The sequence below is a fragment of the Rissa tridactyla genome, chromosome 2 (genome assembly GCF_028500815.1).
Source record: "Rissa tridactyla isolate bRisTri1 chromosome 2, bRisTri1.patW.cur.20221130, whole genome shotgun sequence".
NCBI classification, from domain to species: domain Eukaryota; kingdom Metazoa; phylum Chordata; class Aves; order Charadriiformes; family Laridae; genus Rissa; species Rissa tridactyla.
In genome coordinates this window covers 24227500-24252516 of record NC_071467.1, presented here as the reverse complement: position 1 = coordinate 24252516, position 25017 = coordinate 24227500, and the positions used below count along the sequence as shown (strand labels likewise).

General features: G+C 36.5%; 1 protein-coding gene across 8 annotated transcripts in view; it reads left to right on the top strand.

Annotated features, from left to right (window-relative positions):
• VPS13B (vacuolar protein sorting 13 homolog B) overlaps positions 1–25017 on the top strand; it is a 480344-nt gene that overhangs the window by 261716 nt on the left and 193611 nt on the right. For 5 of the 8 annotated variants that reach the window (XM_054189533.1, XM_054189532.1, XM_054189536.1 and 2 more), the window contains exons 25-29: positions 248–454; positions 13789–13960; positions 15003–15117; positions 16988–17129; positions 18955–19363. In XM_054189533.1, coding sequence (XP_054045508.1) covers positions 248–454; positions 13789–13960; positions 15003–15117; positions 16988–17129; positions 18955–19363 — 1045 coding nt within the window. Of the gene's footprint in view, positions 1–247; positions 455–13788; positions 13961–14753; positions 14924–15002; positions 15118–16362; positions 16430–16987; positions 17130–18954; positions 19364–25017 lie in introns of those variants that run through there. The other 3 variants (XR_008464637.1, XM_054189535.1, XM_054189539.1) reach the window with 3 other exon arrangements.

Sequence of the window (25017 nt, the reverse complement as noted above, 5' to 3'; positions counted from 1 at the left end):
TTCTTGGTTATGTTTTTATGAGCTATGTACCATATGTTTAGACAAAGCATGGAATAATTTTATCAAAATCACTATATTGTAACTGTTGTTAATTATTTCAATTGCAATATAGTTGCTTATCAGAACATTATAAATGGTGAGAAGTTCGATTTTGCTACATTCTAAGTCTCGGTGGAGGACTTTGATTTTTTTTCCTTCACCTCATTAAGGAAAGTTTCATCTTAAAAAAGGCTTTTTTTCCTTTCAGGTGCAGCTTCTGTATGAACTGGCTGAGATCACAAGTAAAGTTTGGAATAAAATTCAGAGGAAAGGAATTCTATATCAATCTTCTGTCTACACTGAAACCACGTCAGGACCAGTTCCTCCCAGCTCTCCAGTTAAAAGTAGCGTTGGTACTGCTCCACCAGATACCAGCACATACAGCCCATCCGCTGACATTGGGACTACTACAGAGGTAGGCTTTCTTAAAAAAAATGTCCTGTGAGTTCTGACTTACAAGGCGTGGTCAAGTAAGAATCAGAAGGATCAGAAAGAGTAGCAGTGTCCCTATGGAAAGTAGCTTTGCCCTGATAAACTAAGGAAGAATACTTCATTACTCAGTTTGGTGGAACCAAGGAGAAAGTGGCGGGGTGGGGGGAAGAAATCGCTGCGTTGCTCCTATGTTTATTATTTGTCTGGACTGCTTCTCTTTGAAGTGAATGAATATTAACTCTTCTCAGAAAATTGTGGTTAGTGTTTTCAGGTCAAGAAGCATAAGGCATTTTTCAAGTCCAGAATTATTAGAATAGTAACTGCTGTTTTGAAGTACCTGTGATACCTGTGCTGCTTGTGAGTCATCCCACGTAGTTTCAGCAGTCAGCCTGTGACGTTACAGCCGGTCACTGCGATGCCTGAGTCAGGAGAACTGCATGTGTGGACTGTATTGACAACTGGGAGAGGCACTGCTCACCCCAGGTCCATCCTGCCATTGTCACCCTTCATCTATGAACTACTTTGGGAGCTCAATTCCTTCCCCTTTCCCAGCTGTCCTATGTCTCAGGAGTGCTTTTTTGTAACTCGTGAGGATTTGGGTATGCAGCTTCAAATATAAGGAGGACTGGCCACTTGTTTTTATGTATTTCTGCTTTCTTAATTTACAGCACTGTGTAACTACCTGGAGCAATCTGGTGCCTGATCTTAATCGCTGTGTGTACCTAAGACTGTAAAATACGGGAAGGAGTTTTGCTTCTCTGCCATGCTGAAGAAAAAAGGCTAATTCGTTTACCAGTGTGAAGACAGTGTTAAACTTCATCTACGAGTATCATTAGCTATGAGGCACCAGGTAGCTGATGCAGTAGCATGGGAGGTCACAGGAGGCTGTGCAACTGAACAGGCCTAGTATTTGTGATTTTTCTTAGGCCTCTGTCAGGCTTATTAGTTAGAATAATGAGTTGGCTTCATTTGTGATAAAGGAGAGAGCCAAAAATGCATAAGATAAGGTATACGGATGGTATATCACGCATATGCAGTGCTTCATTCTTAACCTAAAGCTATTAGAATATGGGGAGACTGTTCCGAGAGACTGAGTTTCATTCTCAGGATAATGGAAGCAATTTGGGGGGCACCTCGTAGAACAGTTCTGGAGCACAGGCAAATGCACAGCAGTTTGAACGCTAAGTGCAATTACATATTCAATAACATTTGGCCAGGATTGCTTTAACCCTGTGTATGGTTTATATTAATTCCTGGTATGATTTAGAGAAAATGAAATAGTGATTGCTAGTGCTTACTTTTTATATGCATCACACATACAGAGCGAGGTAACTGTCATTAAAAGGTGTTTGAGCTAGAGTTTCAGTTCTTAAATTGTTTAAGTAACATGTTTCTAGATTATTTGAATAGCCTCAGTTTTGGTGTATTTCTCTGTGTGTGAGATCTCAGTTGTGAAAAAATTTGCCATGGATATAGAACCGAAGGTAAGCAATAGTAGTAAGAAAACAATACAGTCACAAAAATAGTATTTTTTCACCTACTCGCATCAAATCCCTTCCTCTCAGAAACCACCAGCTTTATAAATAACAATTTGTTTTTGACCCTCTATATAAACAGCAGTATTTGGAGTACATGCTGTACTTGGAGCATTACTTGAAACTGATTCAGTAATTGTTTTAATCCATATGTTACCAAGATTATTTTGGTAATATGGGTCCAAGTTCAGCATTCATATCCTACCCTTTTGAAAAATGTTGTTCATCATGTATTTAATTTTTTTCCTATTCTCAATAAGTGTTATGCGCTAGCTAAATACATTTTCTCCTGATCTAAATGAAGTTTGGTGAATTAGCCCACAAAGGACAATGTTAGAATTTCTGTTTGGTCTTTTCCACTCTGAAGCTAAGACCATAATTTCAATCTTGTTAGAATGCAAAGTTCTATTAAAACACATGGCATTAATGTTGGATTATTTTTTTTCACAATAGGGGACTTCGAGTTTGCATAGCACTTTACAATTAAGATTTTAAAACTGCTTTGAAAGGAATGTATCATTGTGCTTAGGATAAATAAATTAAAAAATTGACCAAATACATTAAAAAATTTATTAAAGATATGGAAGAGGAAAGAAAGCTATGAACAGGCGAAAATGTTTGCATGAAGTCATAGTTCATATGACTGAAAGACTGGGCAATAGAGCTCCTGTCCATCGTCTCCATTCGGAGCTCTCAGCCCAAGGTATTCTGGGGTAGGAAGGCAGCTCAGAAGAAAGAGCCAGCACAAGGGATGTATAAGTGCACAAACAGAAAAGCATACTGAGGCAGGGCAGGTGTCATTTGTTTAACAGAGGCACTGACATGGGAGAATGGATACATGGGCAGATATTTGAGATTGCAAATTCTTTGTCAGAAATGGAAAATGAGAATTAGAAGGCTAATTTTTATATTGTCAGGAAAAGATTCACAGAGTTGTTCAACTAGGAGGGTAATATTTTTTACTAAGTGGCTGAGGAAAATCTTATTCCATTTCTGATTAACTGGTGGGAATATTAGGTGTATTAAGGTGATTAAAATCAAAAAAGTATGTAGGCTGTACAAGGGTTTTAATTAACAGAAAAAAAAAAAGAGAAAGGCAAAGGTTTTGAATTACTGTGGTTGAAAAAATGGCTTGAAGAGAATCTTTGTAATGGGCATTCAAGATAGAGTTTAGATTCCTAAAAGACTAGTAGCTACAAAAATGCTGTTTTGAGTATGTGGGTACTCTCATTTTTATGAATATGGGAGTCAATGTTTATACTTGAAGACCACCTTTGATATCAGTCTTGTCATTTCTTGAAAAAAGTTAGCAGTGTTGTAAGGTGAAAAGGAACGGATAGCCAGTGGAGGATTCATCTAAATGATTTGGTTGTTATGGGATGTAACGTCAAAGGTTGACTTGACCTAGTGCTTTCTTCTATTTAAAGACTGATGTTTAAACCAAAACAAACCTCAAAAAACAAATTATCCCTTCAGTCTTAGGACTAATTTATGTCAAGCTACCAGTTGGAGTGAGGTGAATCACCTAGTAGGATGACTGACCAAGTTAATGCATTCTAGACGGTGTAAACAAAGTAAAATTTTCCAAACAGATTTTTAAGCCTTTGGAAAAATGATCTTAAGCACTCTACCACCATTTTAAATCAATGTAATCATTACTTTACCTGAATCTTTTTTCTTTTTAATCTTTTGATGGCCATCAATAAAAATAAATCTCAAAGTGTTTTGAAGCTGTACATTGAACTTCTGCAGATCATGATGTGTAAAGTAGCTAAGAACATTGTTCCTGAGACTATGCGTAGTCCTTATGTGAGTTGTGTAGTACTGTTGGGAATGGGAAGGGAAAGAGGTAGGAATCACAGAATGGTTCAGGTTGGAAGGGACCTTAAAGATCGTCTAGTTCCAGGCCCCCTGCCATAGGCAGGGGCACCTCCCACTAGACCAGGCTGCTCAAAGCCCCATCCAGCCTGGTCTTGAACACTTCCAGGGATGGGGCATCCACAACTTCCCTGGGCAGCCTGTTCCAGTGCCTCACCACCCTTAGCGTAAAGAATTTCTTCCTGATATCCAATCTAAATCTACCCTCTTTCAGTTTGAGGACATTACTCTGTGTCCTATCATTACAGTCCCCGATCAAGAGTCCCTCCCCATCTTTTCCTGTAGGCCCATATTCCTGTAGGAGAGTCATACTTGGCTAACCAATGAGAAATAATAAAAGGAACCATATTTTCTTCTCACATTCCTAATAGACTATTTTAGACAATATAAATTAAATAATTTGTAACATAATGGTTGGCAGTATCTCCATAACACATTCTCTTCTGTGGTTGGTGGCTGTGTCTGAACTTATTCAACATATTTCCTAGTATCAAAGCATGAGCTAGGTTTTCATTATAATGACGTGGTTGCTGTCTTGTTCTTTGAGGTAAGGATTGTTGAGAATTTAAAAACATAAGTATTGAAAAATTAGCTAAGGAATGTTCTCCATCATTCTTTTGACCAGTGAAAGCTGTTTGTCCTTTGAGAGTAATCACTTAGTTTCCCTGTTTCCTCTTGCTAACTTAATCACTATCACTATACCTAGGTATAGATAGTGTGATCATGAAATTGTGCTTCTCCTTTATTTGAAGAGGGTAAAATGTGACGATGAGAGAGAGAATCTGGTCACTTCTGCTGTCTCCAGCTGCTACTTTGAACTACTTCAGTCTGCGGAGTGCCTCAGTTGTAGTCCATATAACATAGACTTTATATGAAGAAAAATAACCACCTTAGTATGCTCAAATATGCAGAGAACCCTGTTATAGGTGCATCTGAGTCACATCTGTATGGAGAGCTGTACAGCTATTCCTCTGCCCCCAAAGCAGGCAAAGTCGACAGGCCTTGTAGACAAGAAATGTAAACAGATTATTTTTTTTTATTGTTTTGTCTCCTGTGAAGTAGAGCAGCTAATTCTACCTGTCAAATTGCCTAATGGGCTGCAGATGTCAGTCTGGTATACCATGCTATTTTCAATGGGGCCAGGTTTTTCTTCTGGGTGAAGACGTAGTTCTCCACAGTCTATCCAAGTATGGATCATTGTATATAAGATCTATATTAGACATAAGACCTTTTATTTGGAGACCCTGTTTGTTCCCAAGAGCCTACCTAGTGAAATCCAAACAAATATTTTAAAACCCAATTGCATTTTCTTGCACTAAGTACAGTTGAGGGCTGAATATTTTTCCAGGTACCTTATGAAGAAGTAATTTTAATTTCAGAAAGTGCAGAAGCAGGGTGGGGAATGTCAGAGTAACCTAACGCTTGTCAGCTTCATATGTTGTGGTATTCTTCAAGTACTCTTCAGGGACTGGTATAGAAAATCTGAGCGATGGGGAGGGATTTGTGGTGTTTGGAGACAGCAAGGCAAAAGTTATCTTTAATACCTCACAGAAATGGTGATTGTAGGAACCTAGAATGTCAGAAAAGTTAACTAACCAAGAATAAGTGGTACTGCGTGGAGGCGGAGGATGACTGAAAAAGGCATGCTTTCAGTGAATGGTAGAGGGAAAAGGGAAGGGGGAGGCAGCTGAGAAGACTGGAGCAGTATTCCACCATTTTCCCTGGTCTGATTTATCCCTGTCTGTGGTTTTGCTGCTGGTTGGAACTGGACCACTCCTTTCCCTTCCCACAGAGTCTGAATTCCATCAAGGGAGCAATAAAAGCAGATGAGGCAGTTATAGTGCAGGCACTCACTGGCCAGGAGACTAACAGCAACAAAACCTTGCTTGATTGCTGTCTTGATACTGGCAGGTCTGAAAACAACTCGCAAATACTCAGAGAAGTAGAAAAATACTTTTATTTTAATCTCTTTAAATACTGTGTATGTAATGTCTTTACATTCTCTAAAATGCTAGTAATGATTACTTACAGATGCATATTTTGGTCCTCAGAGATTTGAAGGTACTTAGTATTGGCCTACTGTTACTCACAAAGAAGTCAGTGGGAGCAAATCTAGGTCCATGTTGTTTGATTTGGAAAATACCATCCTGTATTTGTAAATTATAACTTGTTTTCAGACTATTGTAGCAGTAATGTTTTTAATGAAAGAAATGGAGGTGGTAATATATAAAAATCAATTGCATCAGCCACAAATTCACCTTGTAGCTATATATTTTATGTTCATTATTGCTGATCAGCAGCAATGAATTATATAGAGTAATTAAACAATAATATTTATTTCTACAGTTTTGACTTAAGGACATTTTCCAGAAGTTCGTGTTTTATCAGAGTCTGTATTTTGTTTATATGTTCCTGTATTTTTAAATCTTGAAATCCTGAAGTTTGTCGAACAAAAATACTTTGCTGTGATAGGTATGTTTTTTTTAAGTTTAGAGATTTTACAGTTAATGTGTTATTTCGTTCTGTGGGAGACAAATGATTATTTTCAAAGCTTCTTTCTGCTGCAATGGACTTGCTATAAATGAGTCGGAAGAAAGCAAACTCTCACAACTGTTTATATTAAATAGCAAAAGAAGTAATTTGTTTATGTGATCTGTGGATGATTTATATTTTGAGCTGTGTGTAATTCTTTTCATGCTGACAAGTTGATAGTGAGCACCACAGACTGATGTGGATAAAGCTACCTAGCTTACTGAATTTTAGTCTGGGTGGTAGTAAGAGAGGGAAACATGAGTGAGAGGCTTAAGTACTGGAGGGCTGGAAACAGTTAATCATTTTTACCATCCCTGCTTTGGAACAGCAAAAGCAAAGGTAGTACAGGATACAACAGGCCACTTGTTACTGTTTACTTAAGTACAAACAGTGGTAGAAGTGTTTAGTCCTTGGGGAAACTCAGTGATTGAGCAAGAACGCAGAAGTTATTTTGATAAGGCATAGCAATAGTGTGGCCAAACTGTGATCATCCCTGAGCTTTAGGCAGGCCAAGGATGAAGGCCTCATATGTTTGGATCTTCCTGATGAACAAAGATAAATTCTGCTAAGAAAATAAACTCAGTATATTGGTCAATTTGCAACAATTGGTGAAAGAATTAAATTGTATATTTTAGGACTTGGCATGCGAAGTTGTGGGAAAATAGTTCAGGGTTTCTGACTCTGGCTTGATTTTTCTGTAGATCTGGAAACAGAGCAGAAAATTAGTGCATAAACATTTAACAATACCACGCTGGGTGCTGAAAATCCAAAATGAAAATTGAAACTTCATGAGAAACAAGAGCACAGACTCTCTTTTCACTCCAGTTTCTCACTGCAAAAAATTTCTAAGAATTTGAGCTTATTGGGGAAAAAAAACCACAACACCAACATGTCAGCTACTGAAGACTATCAGTTTTTCAGCCCCTGTGACTCTGCCCAATGGTTCTGGTTACAGTACCATTAACAGAAGGCTAAGAAGAGATGCAGTCTCTTCATTTTTCACTCCCCAAAGGGTAGTCATATGGCAACGTCTGCCTTCACAGGAGCATCTGCAGTGCTTCTGCCATGGAGAAAGAGAATGGGCCAATTCAACTGTTTACTTATGTATGAATGGCAGAAAAAAAATTCAGGTAGCATGTTCACTTTGAACTGCTGAAGTGGGGGATGAGTGGAGCTGTAACCCAGTCACCTCTGACAGGGGCGTGGTGCTGAGCAGCTGGGGATGTCTGTTGATAAAGCTCTGCAGCTGGCACAGCTGCAAACAGGAGAGGTTATCCCCGAAAGCCTCAGCTTAACTCAGTTTTAGCTATACTGTCAAGCTAGCTAGTCCAAGCCATAGTACGCACAAGTGACCTGGAACACTGGGTGGGAACGTGGTAACCCGAGTACAGGATTGCAGCGCTAAGCTGAGCACAAGCGAGTTGAGGCCCTGGTTAGGATTTACAGGCCCCGTGGTAGAACAAGTTCCAAAACCCTGGCAACTGCAGGTCCAGGTATCTGACCCCCAGCTTACTCTCCCTCTGGCTGTGTTCAGAGGTTCACAATTCCTTTATTTCTGATAAGGTCTCATCAACCTCCATTTGACTCCTAGAAATTCAAGGACTGGTTTCCTTTTTCAAGTTCACTTCAGAAATATATGCATGTGTAGGCCTTACTTGTGTATTGACTAAATAAAGTTTTGTTCTACAGCTATGCAATTGTGCGCTACACAATTTGAGTAGCATTTAATAAAGCCACCTCACAGCCTACTGAAATTAAAGTGTGAGAAACATCTGCAAATAAGACAAGCATAAGCACAAACAACATTGGAATGATGCCAGCAAAAGCTTAGCTCCAGGGATAGTAATGGAAACTGTGAGCACCTTGGCCTCTTTTCCTCACCTGTGTATTTTTTGGTTATAGCATATCAGATATATGGCCTATTCCATTATGTATGTAGAAAAGGAAGAAGCAGTTTTGAATGATACATCTGGGCCTGTACCTGTAAATCTGTTTTTTTGTAAACTTCATAAATATAATAGGCTTGGAAGTTGGTAGGGGCCAAATTTCCTAAAATTCAGGGTTTCCTGCTTTTAAATTTAATTGCACATTCCTGGGTTGATTTGCTTTTTATATATGTCTGGGGTTATGGTAGATAAGTGCAGTTCTTCAAGAATCTCAGAAATACTATTGTAAGTAACCTTGTGCCAAAATTGTCAACTGGCTGATTCTCTGAGAGGCGAAGTACATTATCTAATATCTTCAGAAAAACAAGGTTAAAGAAAAGTGTGGGAAAATGATAGCCTCAGTTTTCTACAGAACAAAGTTGTCTATATGCTCAAACCACTAAACAAAAACAGTTGTCTGGAAAAAAAACCCAACAAAACAACAAAATGCATGAAACATCTGAACACATTAAATTATGAAAATAAAAGAATCCAATTATAAAATTCAAAACTTGCCATGGTGGCAGTATGTATTTGCTGTTAACTGTACCCCTTTAAGTTTAATCTGCTATTGTTTTCTTCTTATTTTAACTATCAGAAATATAGAGACCTGCCAGAATTTTAGAACAAAGTTGATTTTCATACAGGAAGCATTTTGGAACATGTTCAGTGGGAGAGTGAGGTTGTGTATGGAGGGCGGGGAGGAGATGGTCTCTCATTCCCACCCCCTCCATCATGGTTTGTAAGTTACAGTTTGGCAAATTAAGTGTGCCTACAGTACAAAAAGAACTTAAAAAATGTTCCAGCTCTAAAAAAAAAAAAAAGAAAAAAAAAAAAGAGAATATTATTTTTATAGAATGAAAAGAAGAGAGAGCAGCAAATTGGTCCACAGAATATCAACATTGGCTTGAACTTTGACTTGAACTGTAAATAAACATATTATGAGGTTTAAATGAGTATTGTTTCTGTCTTTCCTTAACCTTTAATTGGCTTCCATTTCTTGATACCCTGTAAAATCCGTCTGAGGATCTCAGCTAAGGGAAATGGTCTTTGGCTGGCTCCTTCCTTCAGAGCTGCCCTGCTCAAGGGATCCCCCCCATTCCAAAGTACCGTTGACTCCAGCATCTCTAGAACATGTGAAGTTTGATGAGAACAGTCATCCCAGACACAACAAAACTCCCACAGAGGAGCATCATCTCTTAGGGGTATCATTCAAAGGCAAATTATGAAGGTGTGGGAAGTTACTGGAGAGCAGAGTGTCAAAGAACCATGTGGATGAGTTATATGAAAGAAACAAGAAGAAGAAAGGAATTGGCAGAAATTTAAAGGTCCATAACCAATGCCATGCTGATGGCATGAAATTGCAAGCCATGAATAGGATGAGGCTTCTCTGAAGTCAGAATGAGGACTTTGCAAATAAAGACTCATTAAGAAGGGAAACAGGATTCTCAAAGTATTGTGTTCTTTCTAGCTCTGGAAGGATACATTTTTTGCTCCCGCTTTTTATGGCTTTACAAGTAGGAAGAGTTGGAGAGGATAGTTCGTGGGGAGGCAGGCTAGTATTTTAAGAGGGTGGACAGGGATCATCAGAGGATGGCAATATGGCTGGGGGGTTGTTGCCTCCTGGTTTATGCCACTGTCCTATCAGTGGAGCTTGCCATTTCAGGAGAAGCACTAAGGACTAACATTGGTTAGTACTGGAGAAGTGGCTGTTCTACCTACATGATTTCAGGTGCTGGGGGACTTCCAGGCCTGGCACTCTCCGAGACTGTTTCCCAGTTTTCATTCCTTCCCCATACTTTTGCATTCCTAGGACAGTTTCTTCCTTGAAGAAACAAAACTGAGTTTTGCTTACAGTGCTGAAAAGGTATGTACTTCCATGTTGCTGTCAGTGCTGCCTTGTAAGACAATTAAGTGGCACTGGAGAGAGCAGAGTTCTTTGCGAAGACAGTAGGAAATGTCTTGCAAAGGCATGGTTAGTAAATAGTGCTCAGAGATAGGGGTCTCTGGAGAAAAAGGTCCAGCAAGAGGCAGGAAGGTTGCTGGGGAAGCAAATAGGAAATATGAGTCACAGTTTGACAGAAAAGAGTTAATCTCTTCACTAAACATGTTATTTAACAGATTCTACCACCCCTTTATTTTTTCATCTTGTTGGGTGCCCTATATCCACTGTGCCACACTTGCTTTGAAGTTGGATGCATCTTTCTTTGTGAAGTGAGGTATTTGAGGTTTCTCCAATTGGGTGTCTTACTGTGGTAGACATTAAATATTAGATACGCAGCAGGAGGGAGGCCATGCTATGTTTAATAATCTAAATTTGCAGACAGCATAAGAAAAAAATGGAAGAAGGAAGAGTAAACAAATTATAAAAGGAAGAGAGTCATGTTAAGTCCATGTCTTGGAGAGGAATTTCAGGTGGTTTTATGTAGGGAAGTTTGCTCAATGAGAACACAATGGAGAAGAAATGCTCAACAGGGAAAGGATGGGGAAGGAGGCAGGAAGGGAGAGAAGGCGTAGTGTGTGGCTGAATTTTAAAAAAAAATAAAGTCAAGTAGCCTTGAGTAGGTCCAAAGGAGTAGGTCCAATTGTCCACTTGGTGACAATTACGAATCTTTCAGGGAAGAAAGGATTTTAAAAGAGAGAAGGTATTATAAAAATGGGTGGATAAAATGGTATAGGGAAGTTTCCCTCTGGGAGGTCTGTTTGAATGGAACCAGATGAATCTCCTTCAACGTTGGTTGTCTGCTTGTTCTCTTCTGTGCTCTGTTACCAGCTCTCTTGCCAATGCACTTGCCCATTCTTACCTTGTTTCTGTAACCTGTCTGCTGTAAGTACATTCAGAATATTTTTTCACAAATTTATTTCCTTAGCTCCCATTATTACAACCCCCTGCTCTTTCCACCACACATGCAAATAAATACGCGCGTAAAACAGACAAGGGTTCTTTCTCTTTTTCTGATTAATCTTGCTCATACCCTTCTGGTCCTTCTCCAGCTATATCAGACTGATTTTTCTTCGAACTGAACTTATGAGAGTAAATCTCCTTTTCTTTTCTCTCTGAATTGTGTAACTTAACCATGGAATGAGGATTACAGTGCTATTTAGCATCTCCCTCCATCAGTACTTAGCCTGAAGGTTTGCCTTAATTGAGCTGGGACCTGATTCTTTTTTCCCTTTCATTTGTTTCAAAAGTGAGATGAGAAGACTGAAATATACATATACTCTACTAAGAAACCTCATACTAATAGCAGCTAATGTTTTGCACCTCTGGAGTCTAACAGTTATTCAATAGGTGCTCTACAGGTAGTCTGTTCAGAGGTGTAAGCAATAATGCCTTACATAAGAAATATAAAAATAAATAGAAATAGACCTGTTTTCTTTCATGCATTTTGATTAATGCAAGATACCATCACCATAGATAATTGAAGGTGAATTGAATCTTAATTTTCATTTCAACACTTCGTAATATATCTGTTGAACTGGTCCAGGTATTATAGTCTCGTGTTTAGGTTTTATTTTCCAGTAACATACCTTAGTTGGACAAGCTCTCCCTTCCTCACATGAATGAATATCTGGAGCGGTAAGTTCTCTATGTCAGCTATTGACAACATAGATGGTTTCTTGCTAACTGTAGTAGGTATCACTGAGTTTTTCAAGGGTAAAGGTTACTGCACACAGATAAAGTAACTTTGCTGTTTCTGTCTGTGTCCTCTAAGAGCTTCACTGGGACAAAAAAAAAAAATCAGTAAATGTTAATTTGAGTGACATAGAGCTGCAAGCATGAAGCAGAAGCTGTGTTTTAGTGTTTCTCTGAAAAAGAAAGTGGTAAAGGTAATCATATTCTTCATTATGCAATAAATTCTAAAAGCACAATGTCAGCTGCTCCATTTGGTATATATCAGATAGCCCAAAGTCATAACGGATTGCGTGCAAAACTTCTGTAGGATTTTGACCTACCTTCTTGTCTTCTGTTACAGTTAGGTGAGTGATAAGCGAACATGTATACATGGTAGAAATCCTAGAATTAAACTGTAGGCCTCAGTTGATTGAAAATGTGATTTATCAATGTAAATGCTTCCATATGAGTTATGTCATTTGGTTTGGGATAAATTCTACCCACCCAGAAAATAGATTGCTAACAGAATTTCCATACTCACATTCTCCAGTCTTGGACTGAAGAATGAGTCAAGTACTGTCAGATTTTAAATTTTGCTACTGAAAGTAAGTTTTTCTGGGACATCTGAAGCTGAAGTGAGTGCATCATCACTTCTTGCCTGACAGGTTAAAATGAATTCACTCACAAAACCTTCATTGAAAGTTAAGACTGTTGGTCTGTAAATCTTAGAAACATCTCGGTCCTTTCCTTTTGTGCTTGAATAATGAAGACAACTTGCAACACTTAGTGTAGCTGCAAGTGAAGATACTGGTGAATTTTAGTGTCTTCTGGTTGACATTAGTGACTTCTGTGTCTATTGCATTCAGTTTAAAGGCTGTAAACACTATAGGCTGATGAGCAATTGTATGTTTGCATCTTTCTTTTCCTATTGGGAGGCAGTATGTTCCAGCAAAGGAGCAGGATGGTTACTACGGCTGGTAAATATTTCAGTTGTGCTATCAAGAATTATCAGAACATGCCCGCAGGGCTCTGATAAGCCCTTGTAACAGGATTTTCAGAATAGCTTTCCTTTGTCATGTTCTCTTCCTAAAAACACTAACCTTTGTGTCTTTTTTGTTGAGCCCTTAATGTTTTAGAGAATGAACGGAGATTATTGATGCCATAGAAGCTCATTTGTCAACAGATCATATATTTTAGAATATTGCAAGTGACGATCACTTTTTTTAAATAATGAAAATATTTTAAAATTGGCAACTAAAATCTTTCCAATTCTTAGAAAAAGCTATTGTTTTGTGAAATCGTTTTACTCAAGCAGTTACAGAGAAATACATAGAAGGAGGGGAAAAAAAAAACAACCCCAAAGCCAGAGTGTATGTAGTATAGAAGTGTTATGGCCATACTAGGTGGCTCTTCATTTGACACCTCCAACGACTCGTTCTTCCTTTGCCTTTCAGATATACGCAAGCCTGCTTATCCCCTTTCCTATTGCATCTCAGAATATTCATATCAGCCTATGTTTTTTCATTGATGAAAGTATTTCATTAGTGTAGAGTTAATGAAAGCTTACTGTGCCAAGTGGAACTAGGTCATGGAACCTGACAATTTTACCATATAATCTTTGCCAAATCTGTTATCTCTACCGAAGAAAAGGGGAATATATTTTGTTTCTTTTTTTTTCCTGTTGTTAAATGGTTTAATTCAAATATGTTATCAGTGGGTCTGTACTTACATGTATATAGTTTGGGCATCTGCATCAGTCTAGACAGAAGAAAAAAGAGGAGTGGTGAAAAGCAATGTGGTTTTTTTCTCAGCTATTACATCTGTTTCATAGGGTGATTCTCTTCAGGGTGGTGATGATTCTCCCTTCTCAGACTCAATTACATTGGAACAAACAACAAGTAATATCGGAGTCTCAAGTGGACGTGTCAGCCTATGGATGCAGTGGATGTTGCCAAAAATTACTGTAAAATTGTTTGCTCCTGATCCTAGAAATAATGGCACAGGTATTTAGCATTTTTCCCCCTCACCTACTATTTTAAATTCCATACATTATTTTACAGCATGGTATTAGCTACTCAGGGCATTTATTGACAATATTAAACACTGTAATGCAGAAATAATGGGGTGGATCTATATTTTAAATTAGAGTGACAAGGTTTCATTAGGTTGGTGCATGTCATCAGCATTCAGTGTTGTTCTTTGGCATAAACGTCCCCTCTGTGTCGAAAGATTATTATATTAAATTTGAAATAAGTTGATAATTTTATTTAATAGAGTGCTGCATGTATTGCCTTAGAAGCCATAATTTTTCATTTTGATATGATTTAGTAGTATGTCTTGTGTATGTCCATGTGTAGACATGTAGTTTTGTATTGATAATTTCAAATTTAAATTTAACATAATCATCATAGTATAATTCTAAAAGTCATAGAAAGTTTAATAGGGAGTGCAACTTCCGTGTTGAAAAGATAAATATGTGTGGTACCCAGCTTCGCTTTTTTTCTTTGAGATTAAAGTTGGATTGTCATCCGGACAGGAATTGTTTGAAAGGAACTCAGATTCAATAAATGTACTGCAGGACTTCAAATATTTTTTTTTTGTTAGCAAACACTGCAGCTTTGCAATTGATGTTACTCATAGAAATGTGAAAAAATAAGGGGACTAATGATTAAAACTAATTTTCAGGGAGATGTACTTGAACCTTTGATTTAAAAAAAAATAATTACATGAGAGAAAGAAATGTCATGTATTGTTAGAGTGAATATATTGGTAACTACTTTTTTACCTTTTTTTCAGGAATTATACTATGAACAACTGAACTAGAACCTCTCTACATATCTGTATAAAAAAGTTTGGATTCTAGGATTTTTTTTCTGGTTCCTGTCTGTATAACGCTTGAATCAAAAAGTGCTTTATGAAAAAACTCTGAGTAGAAGTAGCATCATCCTATTTACAAAATGTAGTGTCTCAGATACGCTTCTTGCTTAAAAATTTGCAAGTTTCAGATTCATAACTAATAACTTTTATTTTCTTCAACTCTTGTAGAAGTTTGTGTTGTCAGTGAATTAGAAGATCTCAGTGCCTCAGTGGATGTGCAAGATGTCTATACCAAAATCAAATGTAAAATAGAAAGCTTCAATATTGATCATTACAGAAACAGGTAATTGGAATCATGGAATGGTTTGGGTTGGAAGGGACCTTAAAGATCATGTAGTTCCAACCCCACTGCCATGGGAATTATTCTGCTTTAATTTCAGGCTGAAAGAAGGCGGCATTTTTTCAGAATTATATCTGATTCCAAAAAAAAAACATTATAAATTGGGAGAGCATTTTTTCACACTTGCTGCTCTGTTGGTCCATTAGACAAAAATCATTCATTTTAGCTGAACGTTTGAATGGTAAATTCCTTAAGTATTGCCTCATGTTGTGATAGCAAGTGCCAATATTTAATGATTTATGGTACCATACTCTTTAGATATTAAAAAGAAGCTTCAAAAAAATGCAGCTAGTATGCTGCAGCAATGTGACTGCATTCATTTGGCACCCGGATGCACGGTTCTGTAGAGCAATTGCATGTGCCACCTTCTAGCTTGTAGCGGCCATGAACACACTAGTCTTGACAAAATAAGAGCGAGCCTATGTAGTCTTTGATCAACTGGATTGGTGTTTGCCATTACAGACCAACAGACTCCGTTATTGGAGACAGATATTAAGAGAAAATAGTTGTTGTGTTACTCCCTGAAAGGAAAAAAATAGTTAAAAGCTTCAGAACTTTTTTTGGCATTGAAAATGACTAAAATATTTAGAAGCACACATCATTTTGACTTAGGAGCCAATGTCTGCAAGGTCTTATTGGACACTTATTGTTTTCTATGTACAAGAGTAAGCAGAGTTAGTATTGATTTCGCGAAATTACCACCATTTCTGAGACTTTTTTTCTGATCAGTCTAAAAAAAAAAAATTGAATTCCTGTTCTCATGCCGAAGTTAAAAATGCAGTTATTGTTTGTACATATTTTAATATTTTATAATCAAAATTTGTGCCTTATTTAAAAAAAAAAATCTTTTAAAATCAAGTCATGATGCTTTAAATGCTTTGGAATCCTAGTAGCTATTGCTCTTAACAAGTTGCTTTGTCCACAGATTCTGTGGAAAGCTTGAGAGAAAGTACTTAATTCCCAGGACCCTAACGTTCCATTAGAAATGTTTTCAACTTCAGGGTGTTCTTGTTTGCTAAAGTTACATTGAGGCTTTAAAAAAAAAGAAAAAAATTTTTAATTTGAAAAAATTTTTATTGTTCTTATTTATATTTCGTATTCTCTTCAGAGTACCTTTCTCTGTCTTTAAATCTCTGTGGACTAAAAACAAAAGCAGAGAATAGATAAGGTGAACGTTCTGTCTTCCAGGCCAGGGGGAGACTGGCAGTCAGGAAATTTTGAAGGAGTATTTCTACAATGCAGAGAAAAGCTTTTGGTGAGACTTCTTTAGTAAACTAAGGCGATTACCTGAATCACTCTTCTTAAATAACATATTTTTCTTTATTCTTACATATGTTAAAAAGAATGATTACAAGAACTGTAGTAAAAAGCACATTTTAATACTTGATAGCTCATTTTTTTCTAAATAATACTATGACTTTGTAACATATATGAGTACAGCTTTTCACTCGCAGTTTCCTAGTTCTTGTAATCATTCTTTTCCTCATTCCAATAAAACTGTCTGCTGAAAATCCAGGGGAAGTCCCTTTTCTGTATGCAGGATTTTACTGTACTTTTATTCTCATGTGTCTTGACCTCTTGCTGTAGGTTGTCCTTTCACATAAAATTTTACAAAGCGCTTTTTTTTTCTTACCATTTTTATGCTTGATTTGATTGAATTTCAGCTTTTTAGGAAAAGGTATGGCATAGGCTTTATCTTGCAGTTACATAGAATCGTTCAAGTTTAATGTAACTTTTTTTTTTGCTTATAGCAATTATTATTTTTCTTTGCTTTTTGTTTTCTCCTCTTCCATGCCTTGTGCATTACCTCAAGCCTTGGGGAAGATTCTTGGTCTCTGGGGCAATACGGAGGTGTGTTCCTTTCCTGTACTGACAAGCTGAACAGACGTACCTTGTTGGTTCGACCCATCAGCAAGCAGGACCCTTTCAGTAGTTTCTCTGGCTTCTTCCCCTCTGTAAGAATCTTTATTTAAAAAAAAAAAAAAAAAAAAATTACTACAGAACTTCCACTAATAAATACCAGTTGCAGTAAAAAAAAAAAAAAATCTCAAATGGCTTTAGTTGCTTATCATCTAAATATTTTTTTTTTACTGAATATATTTATTGCTTGTATTTATTATATTCATTGTGTTATTTCTCTCTTATCCTTTAGTAATAGTTGTCAGTCATTTTTTAGTCGATATGGGAATGAGGGTTGATGGTTCACAACCTGGTACGTAACAGCAGTCCACTGAAGTCAATGGGATTTCATTTATATTAAAAATGAGCATGTACAGTCATGTTTGGAGACCAAATATGTAAAAGCCATTACTGAACACTGCATTTTGTTCAGGCAGTTCTGATATCTCCTTAAGGATTTAAGTACTTTATATTACTACTATATACCTTTATGCAATTTTTTAAAATTACTTCTCATGATAATGGAACAATTAACGATTTCATATTTGAGTCTTTCTTTTGAATGCATGGAACATTACTCGTTGATTCAGAATATCTCAGTGTGAGATATTTAATCCTTTTTTTTTCCTTGCCTGTTTGTCCTTGAAAGACTTTATATCTTATGACATTGGGCTCTATCTTCACAAATGTGTGACTGTATAGAGTCTTTTTATGTTAGTGGAAGTTCTGTGTGGTCTGATTTATTTTCATCGTGAATATTGATTGGTAATACTTTCTCTTATTCTGTTTGTTTCAGTTCTTACAGGAAATTAACTTACTAATTTTTTTAATTCACTTAATCGTAAAAGCTTCTGCTTTTTCAGCATTTAAGCTATGTATTCTGTAAATTTAAGAAAGAGATTTTGTTCTTCTATTAACAAGGTTTAACTTACATTAAATTATTTTAAATCAAATTTAAGATGCTGAAAGAAGCAACTACTTCCAAAATGTAGTTGCTTTCATTTGTGTTCACATGATTAAAGCTAATATTTAAACAATCATAGAATTCTCTCAAATTGTTTATTAAACTGTTAAAGGAATGGTTCTAAAGTCATTATTTTTACATTTTTCACTCACTAACAATGTATGACTAAAAGACTTTCAAAGATAATATGGAAACTGTACTATTCATCTGGGAGCTAAGCATTTAATGGTCATCTTTACCAGGAAATCTGTCTAAGTGAAGAAATCTGCTAGTTCTAAAGTACAGTGTAGTATATCTTTATTTAAGTGATGCGGTTTTGGCACGTGGTACAGCTATTCTCTTTAAATACTCAGAGGTGATGAGGGGAAAAAACAGTTCAATTCTTAAGAGTATATAGTTGGCTATGGGAGTTTTATATGCCCATGCTTAGATGGAGTGAAGCTATCTCAGCACCCAAGTGTTATTTTAGCACCTATGGTATTTGCACATACAGAAGGAACAATGCAAGGGAGTACGATCTACTTCTAAAATGTCTAAAGTGAAGGAGAAATCAAAATATTTAACTGTGTGAAAAGTTACCTGAAAAATGTGGGTAAATTTAGACTCTTGAATATATGGGGTTTTGTTGGCCAATCAGATTTGAATTTCATACAACGTAAATAATCAGGAAAGAAAAAATCTTCAGCAATTCATAGTTTTAGCAAAAACAGTACAGTGAAGAGTGGACACACTGTGGACAAATTGTCCATTCAAAAAAAGGGAAGAAATTTTCTTTACTATTCAGAGGCAGCTGAAAGCTATTAGAAAATATAGAACTCTAAACATCCTAACTAACAGAGAATATGGCAGTTGATGGGTGTTATATGTGTACATTTTTGCAGCAGTTTTTTTTAATCTTTTTTTTTTCCTTGAAATAGACAACGGCAAAACTTTTAGATGGCTCACACCAACAACATGGATTTCTTTCTCTCACTTACACCAAAGCTGTGACAAAAAATGTCCGGCACAAACTGATATCAAGAAATGAACGAAGAACATTTCACACGCTATCAGAAGGTCACACTGATGGTTCTCCTCACTTTCTTCATGAGATCCTTCTCTCTGCTCAGGCCTTTGATGTGGTCCTCTGTTTTCCATTGCTTAATGCAATTGCAAGCATTTTTCAAGCCAGGTTGCCAAGGAGTCAAAAGGAGAAAAGAAAATCACCAGGCCAACCTATGAGGACTCATGCTCTAACTTCCCGCAACTTACCTCTGATTTATATCAACACCGGTGTAATAAGAGTCTTCTTTCCCAAAAATGAGGAAGATCATCATACGGCTGAAGGTATGTTAGAGGGTTTTTTGCTGTTCAGTAGTGTAAACAAGTATTTTAACTTGTGACTTGCTGACCTTTGCTAGGACCTTCAGTTTTAAGGGTCAGAGTTAGGAAACATCTAACATTCATGCTAATTCTCTGCAGATTTGCTGAAAAGTTGCGGGGTTTTTAGGCATTTATTTGAGCTTCGCTTTCCCAGCGCCTATACAGTTTGCATTTAAAATGTGATTGTAAGAAAAAAAAAAAATGATCAAGAATTGTGAAAAGAGAACTCAGCCCAATTCTGCAGTGGTGATTCTTGTGTCAGTTCTCATTATGTGCTACGAGTTCAGTCTTCCATAGACGCCTGTTCCGGCACTGGAGCGTAAGCATTGAGCCTTAGCTCTTGTGGAATTGGCACCTAGAAAACCATGCAATAGTGAAGGAGGTAGAAATTCTAGTTCAGTTTGGAGAAAGTTATTAAAATGGAGCTTGTGATTGATTCCCAACAGATGATAGACTTCATAATTTATTTAGTAAGTCTTAGTTGAAGGTATTCAGCCTCCCTTATGTAAGAGGCTTTCAGGTGTTTAGAGAGGTGTGGATAGTGTCAGCTGTTCTTTCAAACAACTGTAAGTAGCCATTTGATGTATGGATAATACTAATTTTGTGTAAGAAATTGTTTTCCCTTCATACATAAAATACATTTACAACGCCATTACAATCTTTATATATAAATAAAGAGATGCTGACACTAAAATTACACATTGTAACAGCTAGCGGGAATGTGATCACTTCCATTACCAACAATTCTTCTAGACATTTAAAAAAAAAACAACACAGTGTTTTACTGCTATCATATGTTTACATAAGTCCTATAGGTATGGGTTTTTTTTACCATTATATGCGATAGCACACAATATAATCCTAAGAGTATAGTCTTTAGATTTTTCTCATAACCTAATTGCAAGAAGTGCAGACAGTGAGAATTTGCATCGATCATTTTTTTGCCAGCATGCTCTATAATTTTCCAACTGGGAATGCTGAAAACACAGGAAGATAAAATTAGACTGGCTGTGTTGGCAAGAAAGAGTTATGATTCTGGTTGGAAGGGAGTTCTAGGGCATGCTGTCAAGGAAATCTTTTTTCAAAAGTATGTTTTCGTAGCTCTGTATCTGTATACATCATGAAAAAGAAATTATAAAAAACCTTGTCTAATTGCTATCCCTTCCTTGAAAATGCATGCAAAGAACAGAATTTACATGGTTAACCGTGGATTTAGGAAGAAAAATTATGTAAGCTTTTAAAGAATAACACTAAAGATTAGCTTTACTAAATTAATAGGGAAGTCAGCTAACCTCTTCCACTGGAAAATTTTGAAATATCATCACTATGAAAATCCTTTCATTTCTTCTTTCACCCCAGATTTTCCCAAACTCTCATCTGTTTCTGAATGTGAAATAAATTGCTTCTGTCTTCTACTGCTTATTGTCTTCAAGAACAATAGAAATTAGAAACAATAGTAAGGAGTAAGAGTTGAATACGACCCATGTTACTGGTATGCTACGTCAGAAAAGTGATAGATATTGTGGATATATGCCCCCATAAGAACTCATTCATCATTTTTTGATTAAGAGAGATTTTTAATCCAATAAGATTTGCGTGTTTCAAGTTGTGATCGCTGCAGTTAAAGCAGAAAAAAATCACCTTAGTTTCTCTTCTAGTCAATCGTTTGCTGTTCATACCTAGTGATAGCTACCAAAACTATCCTCCCCACAGAAAACACATTGCAATTGTGACTTTACATATAGAGTTTAAAAAAAAAAAAAAGACCAAACAAACAAAAAAAAAAAACCCCAAACTTGCACCCTGAACTCTGGTACACAAATGCTATGAAATAATCAAAATAATGATTTTTCTCCTGAGGAATTTCAATACACGCATGCATGAATACGCCCACACACTTTTATAACACTTCGGTTTCATGGCTTTTGCAGCAGCACTAGATTAACGTTTCTCTTTGTGGTGGACTTGAGGGCACATTCTGTCCTAGGCAATAAGCAATGCTGCTTTCTCTCAGTTTGATTTGTGAATACATCAGGTAGTGTTTCAAGCTCTGGCCAGCAGCCCACACTTACTTAGTGTTGAAGTAAAGACAACTAAATATCTAAAAGCAAAATATAAAAAATAGAAACAAGACATATTGTGTAGCAGAACACTGTAAGTAAAAATTGTAAATTGCAAAAAAACTGGTAAGTGGTAAAGACAGGGAAAATCCACATCTGGCTGGTTTGAGGACAATAGGAACTTTTTTTAATATGTACTAGGAGCAAAATATCAGGAATCGCTAGAAAGGGCATGACAAATTTGTTGATAGTGAAAAAGAAAAGGCGGCATACTGAATAAACGTATGTCCTGCATTTGTAGAAGTGATATATTCTTGTCACATGAGCATGACTCCCTACTTTGAAGTCTGTCATAACATATGGTCTGTAACATCCTCTTTGCTTACTATTAAAGAGTTTCAAGTCAGCCAGACTGAGTAACTTGTGCTCAGGGATCTTAGTCTTCTGAGGCTAATTTTTAACACACCTTGGAAGAGCAGGTTTTAGACATCTGAAGGTATATCTGTGATGGTGATGCTCGAATAAGATTAAGACAGGTAGTTTTATTGCTCTCCCTCAGCGAACATAAAGGAAAAAAATATCTATTACAGGATTCAGTTAATAATGAGTTACATACTTGTTACATGATAATAAATATAGTTTTATGGAGAATTAGTCTTGTTAAACACATCTGATTTCCATTATTGATTATGGTTACAATTCTTAGTTGATAAAATGTTGCAAAGATTTTATTTGCTTAGACTTTTGTAAGGACTTTGACATTGTGTCCCATGGTATTCTAACTTAAATACATCCCCTTACAATATCTGTGGAAATGAATTTAAAATGGCTAACTAAAAGTCTAAAAATAAAAAAAAACCAAAAAAAAAACCAACAACAACAAAAAACAAACAAACAAAAAAACGCAACTAAATTGTCAGTTGGGAATAATAAGTGAAATTGGTATTTAATAATCTGAAAGTAGACATAAAACCATTGCTGCTAGCATCAACGTCACAAAGAATTTACTGGGGAAAATAATATTAAGGACTCTATAGGCCATGCACCTGGATCACTGCTCACATCGCTGCTTTTAGAAAATATACTAAACCTTCTAAAGCTGAAGTTCTGTATCAAGGAAAACGTTTATGCAGGCTGTATCTTCAGGACTGGAGAGACTATCCTGGGAAACAGTGGCTCAAAACACCTTAAGGGTCACAGGGGATTTAGTGAAAAGAAATAAGGACAGTAGCTGTGCTTCTGCATATGATGGAATATCATGTCTAACTTGCTTTCTATTATAAAAATGGGAATTGATAAAACTGGGGAGGGTGCTGAAAAGCGCCACAAATGTTAATCAGCTGCTGGAGAAGAAGCCTTACAAAGAAAGATTAAAAGACCATAATGTGTTTGGCTCGGCAAAAAGAGTACTGAGGTGAATGGGTAAAACTAATTGAGGTTGTGAACAAACTTATTATACTTGGGTAAGTAGATTTTTCCTAGATTGTACTTACATTGCGTAGTGTAGACTCTCTTCCCTCTCATTTTTTTTTAATATTTATAATGACTGTGGTCCTCAAACCAGGACAGTTTACTGCATTATTCCCATATTTCGAAAAGTTGGGAGAATTTTGAAAATGGGAGAATTCATGGGTTAATGAATGGAGATATGAATTCATCATCCTAAATCATGACTCAGATTACCACTCATTAGAAACCAGCTGAAAATATTAATGCCTGTAATTCTTTCTGTGTTAAGATTGACTTAATTCTTTAACCTACAGGAAGCTGTACATAAAAGAACCATGCTCAGCCTTGAAAAAAAGTCTTAAAGCACTTGCATAATAGAGACTATGATGAGTAGCCCTGTGTTTATTTTGCTTTGCTAAGTGTCAGAGACAAATTAAAATTCTTAGCCTAAGATGTATTTTATTAAGAACCGCTTCTCAGAATAAGGCATTTGCCACCTAATTAAGTTGCAGTTACAATCTGAAGTATATTTAATACCTTCACTCCTTTTTCTTATGTGAGTGTCAGAAAAAAATAATCTGACATGTTAAGTGTACAGTGGCAGGAATTGTAATACTTTGTACAATGCCTTACTCATTTTTTGATCTAAAAGTTGAAAATATCATTTCTGATTTAGTCACGAACAGGATTTTGTTGTCAGCTTAACTTTTCTACCTTAGTTCTGGCAACCAAACCATCTGTATATGGTTTTGCTCTGCTTTGGGGACTAAAGGATTTGACTTTGCTTTTTAAGTAGATGAGATTTTTTTAAGTAAATCCCTGGTGTTCTGGTTTAGTCATGTGTCAGAACTTGTATTGCCACTCTGCTGCATGTATACTTTGGTGTTCCCTACAATTGTTTCAAAATATCATATTAGAATTTCTGTGAATTCTGTGATTTCTTATATCCGTTTAAAAATATACATATGTGAATGTTTATAGCTGCAAAGCATGGTGTTTTACTCACTAAGACACTGGAGAAGCCATTTTTTAGGCTCATGGATTTCACCAGTTCTTTCCACACCAAGCATTTAATTCTTCAGTAAAATATTTAAACTGTGCTCCATTACTATAATTTTGTTTTCAGAACTCATATATGAGCATCTTGCAGAATTTCCTTGTTAAGTATCATGATGGTTTTGAAGTCAACCATTTCACTTCAGATGATGAACTCTTTGAGCTTGCGTCACGTGTTCTCAGGAGCTTCCTAGCTACTATGAAGTCTTCTGAGCACAAGCTTATCCGAGTATTTTGTGTATGCCTGTGTCTGCTGAGAAGGAGATGCAGTAGACTCAGTCTTTTTCTGTAAGGAAGCTTCGCAGAGTTTGTTTACTACAAGAAATGTGCTACTATTTTTTTCTGGGCAGGACTTTGGTTTTCCATCTAATATAACCGCTGCTTTTAAAACTAAGAATTTGTACATGTGGCTGAAATTTGAATATGATGGAGATGAAGTGGAAAGCAGAGATTTTTCTTCTTGGAGTAATTTTGTTATTGATGTGGAATTTACTGTCCAGTACTGCATCTTGTTCTTTGTATATGTGTCAGATTTCAGATTCTCTTGTTTCAGCCCCTGTGTTTGAACTTTTCGTGTGTTGCAACCCATACCAAATGCTACTTAGGATGGTTACATTGTAATATCCTGCAGTGTTTTAAATCTAAAGGACTAAGGCCTGTATTAAAAAGGGTGCATGATTCAGATATTTTGGCAGATAATTATTGGAGAAACAGACAGATCACAAGGAAGTCTGTGGGATCAACATAATTTTGGACCAAAAAAAAAAAACCAAACCTGAAATGAAACAGCATCAGAAAAAATGAGAAGTCACAGACCAGGATTTAGTTGTGTCATAAAACTCTGTGGGGAAATTAAATTACAATAGTTTTGTCTTTTATGTATCACGACAGTGCTATTGATTTTACGGTTGGTTGGTTGTTTTTGTTGGGTTTTTTTGCGTTGGTTGTTGCTCCTGAGCAGAACAGAGCCCTTAGCAGACATTCTTATTTAGATTATTTTTTTTTTTTAAGAAATAGTTTTTCAGTGTTTCTGCTATGTGCATTTGAATTTTA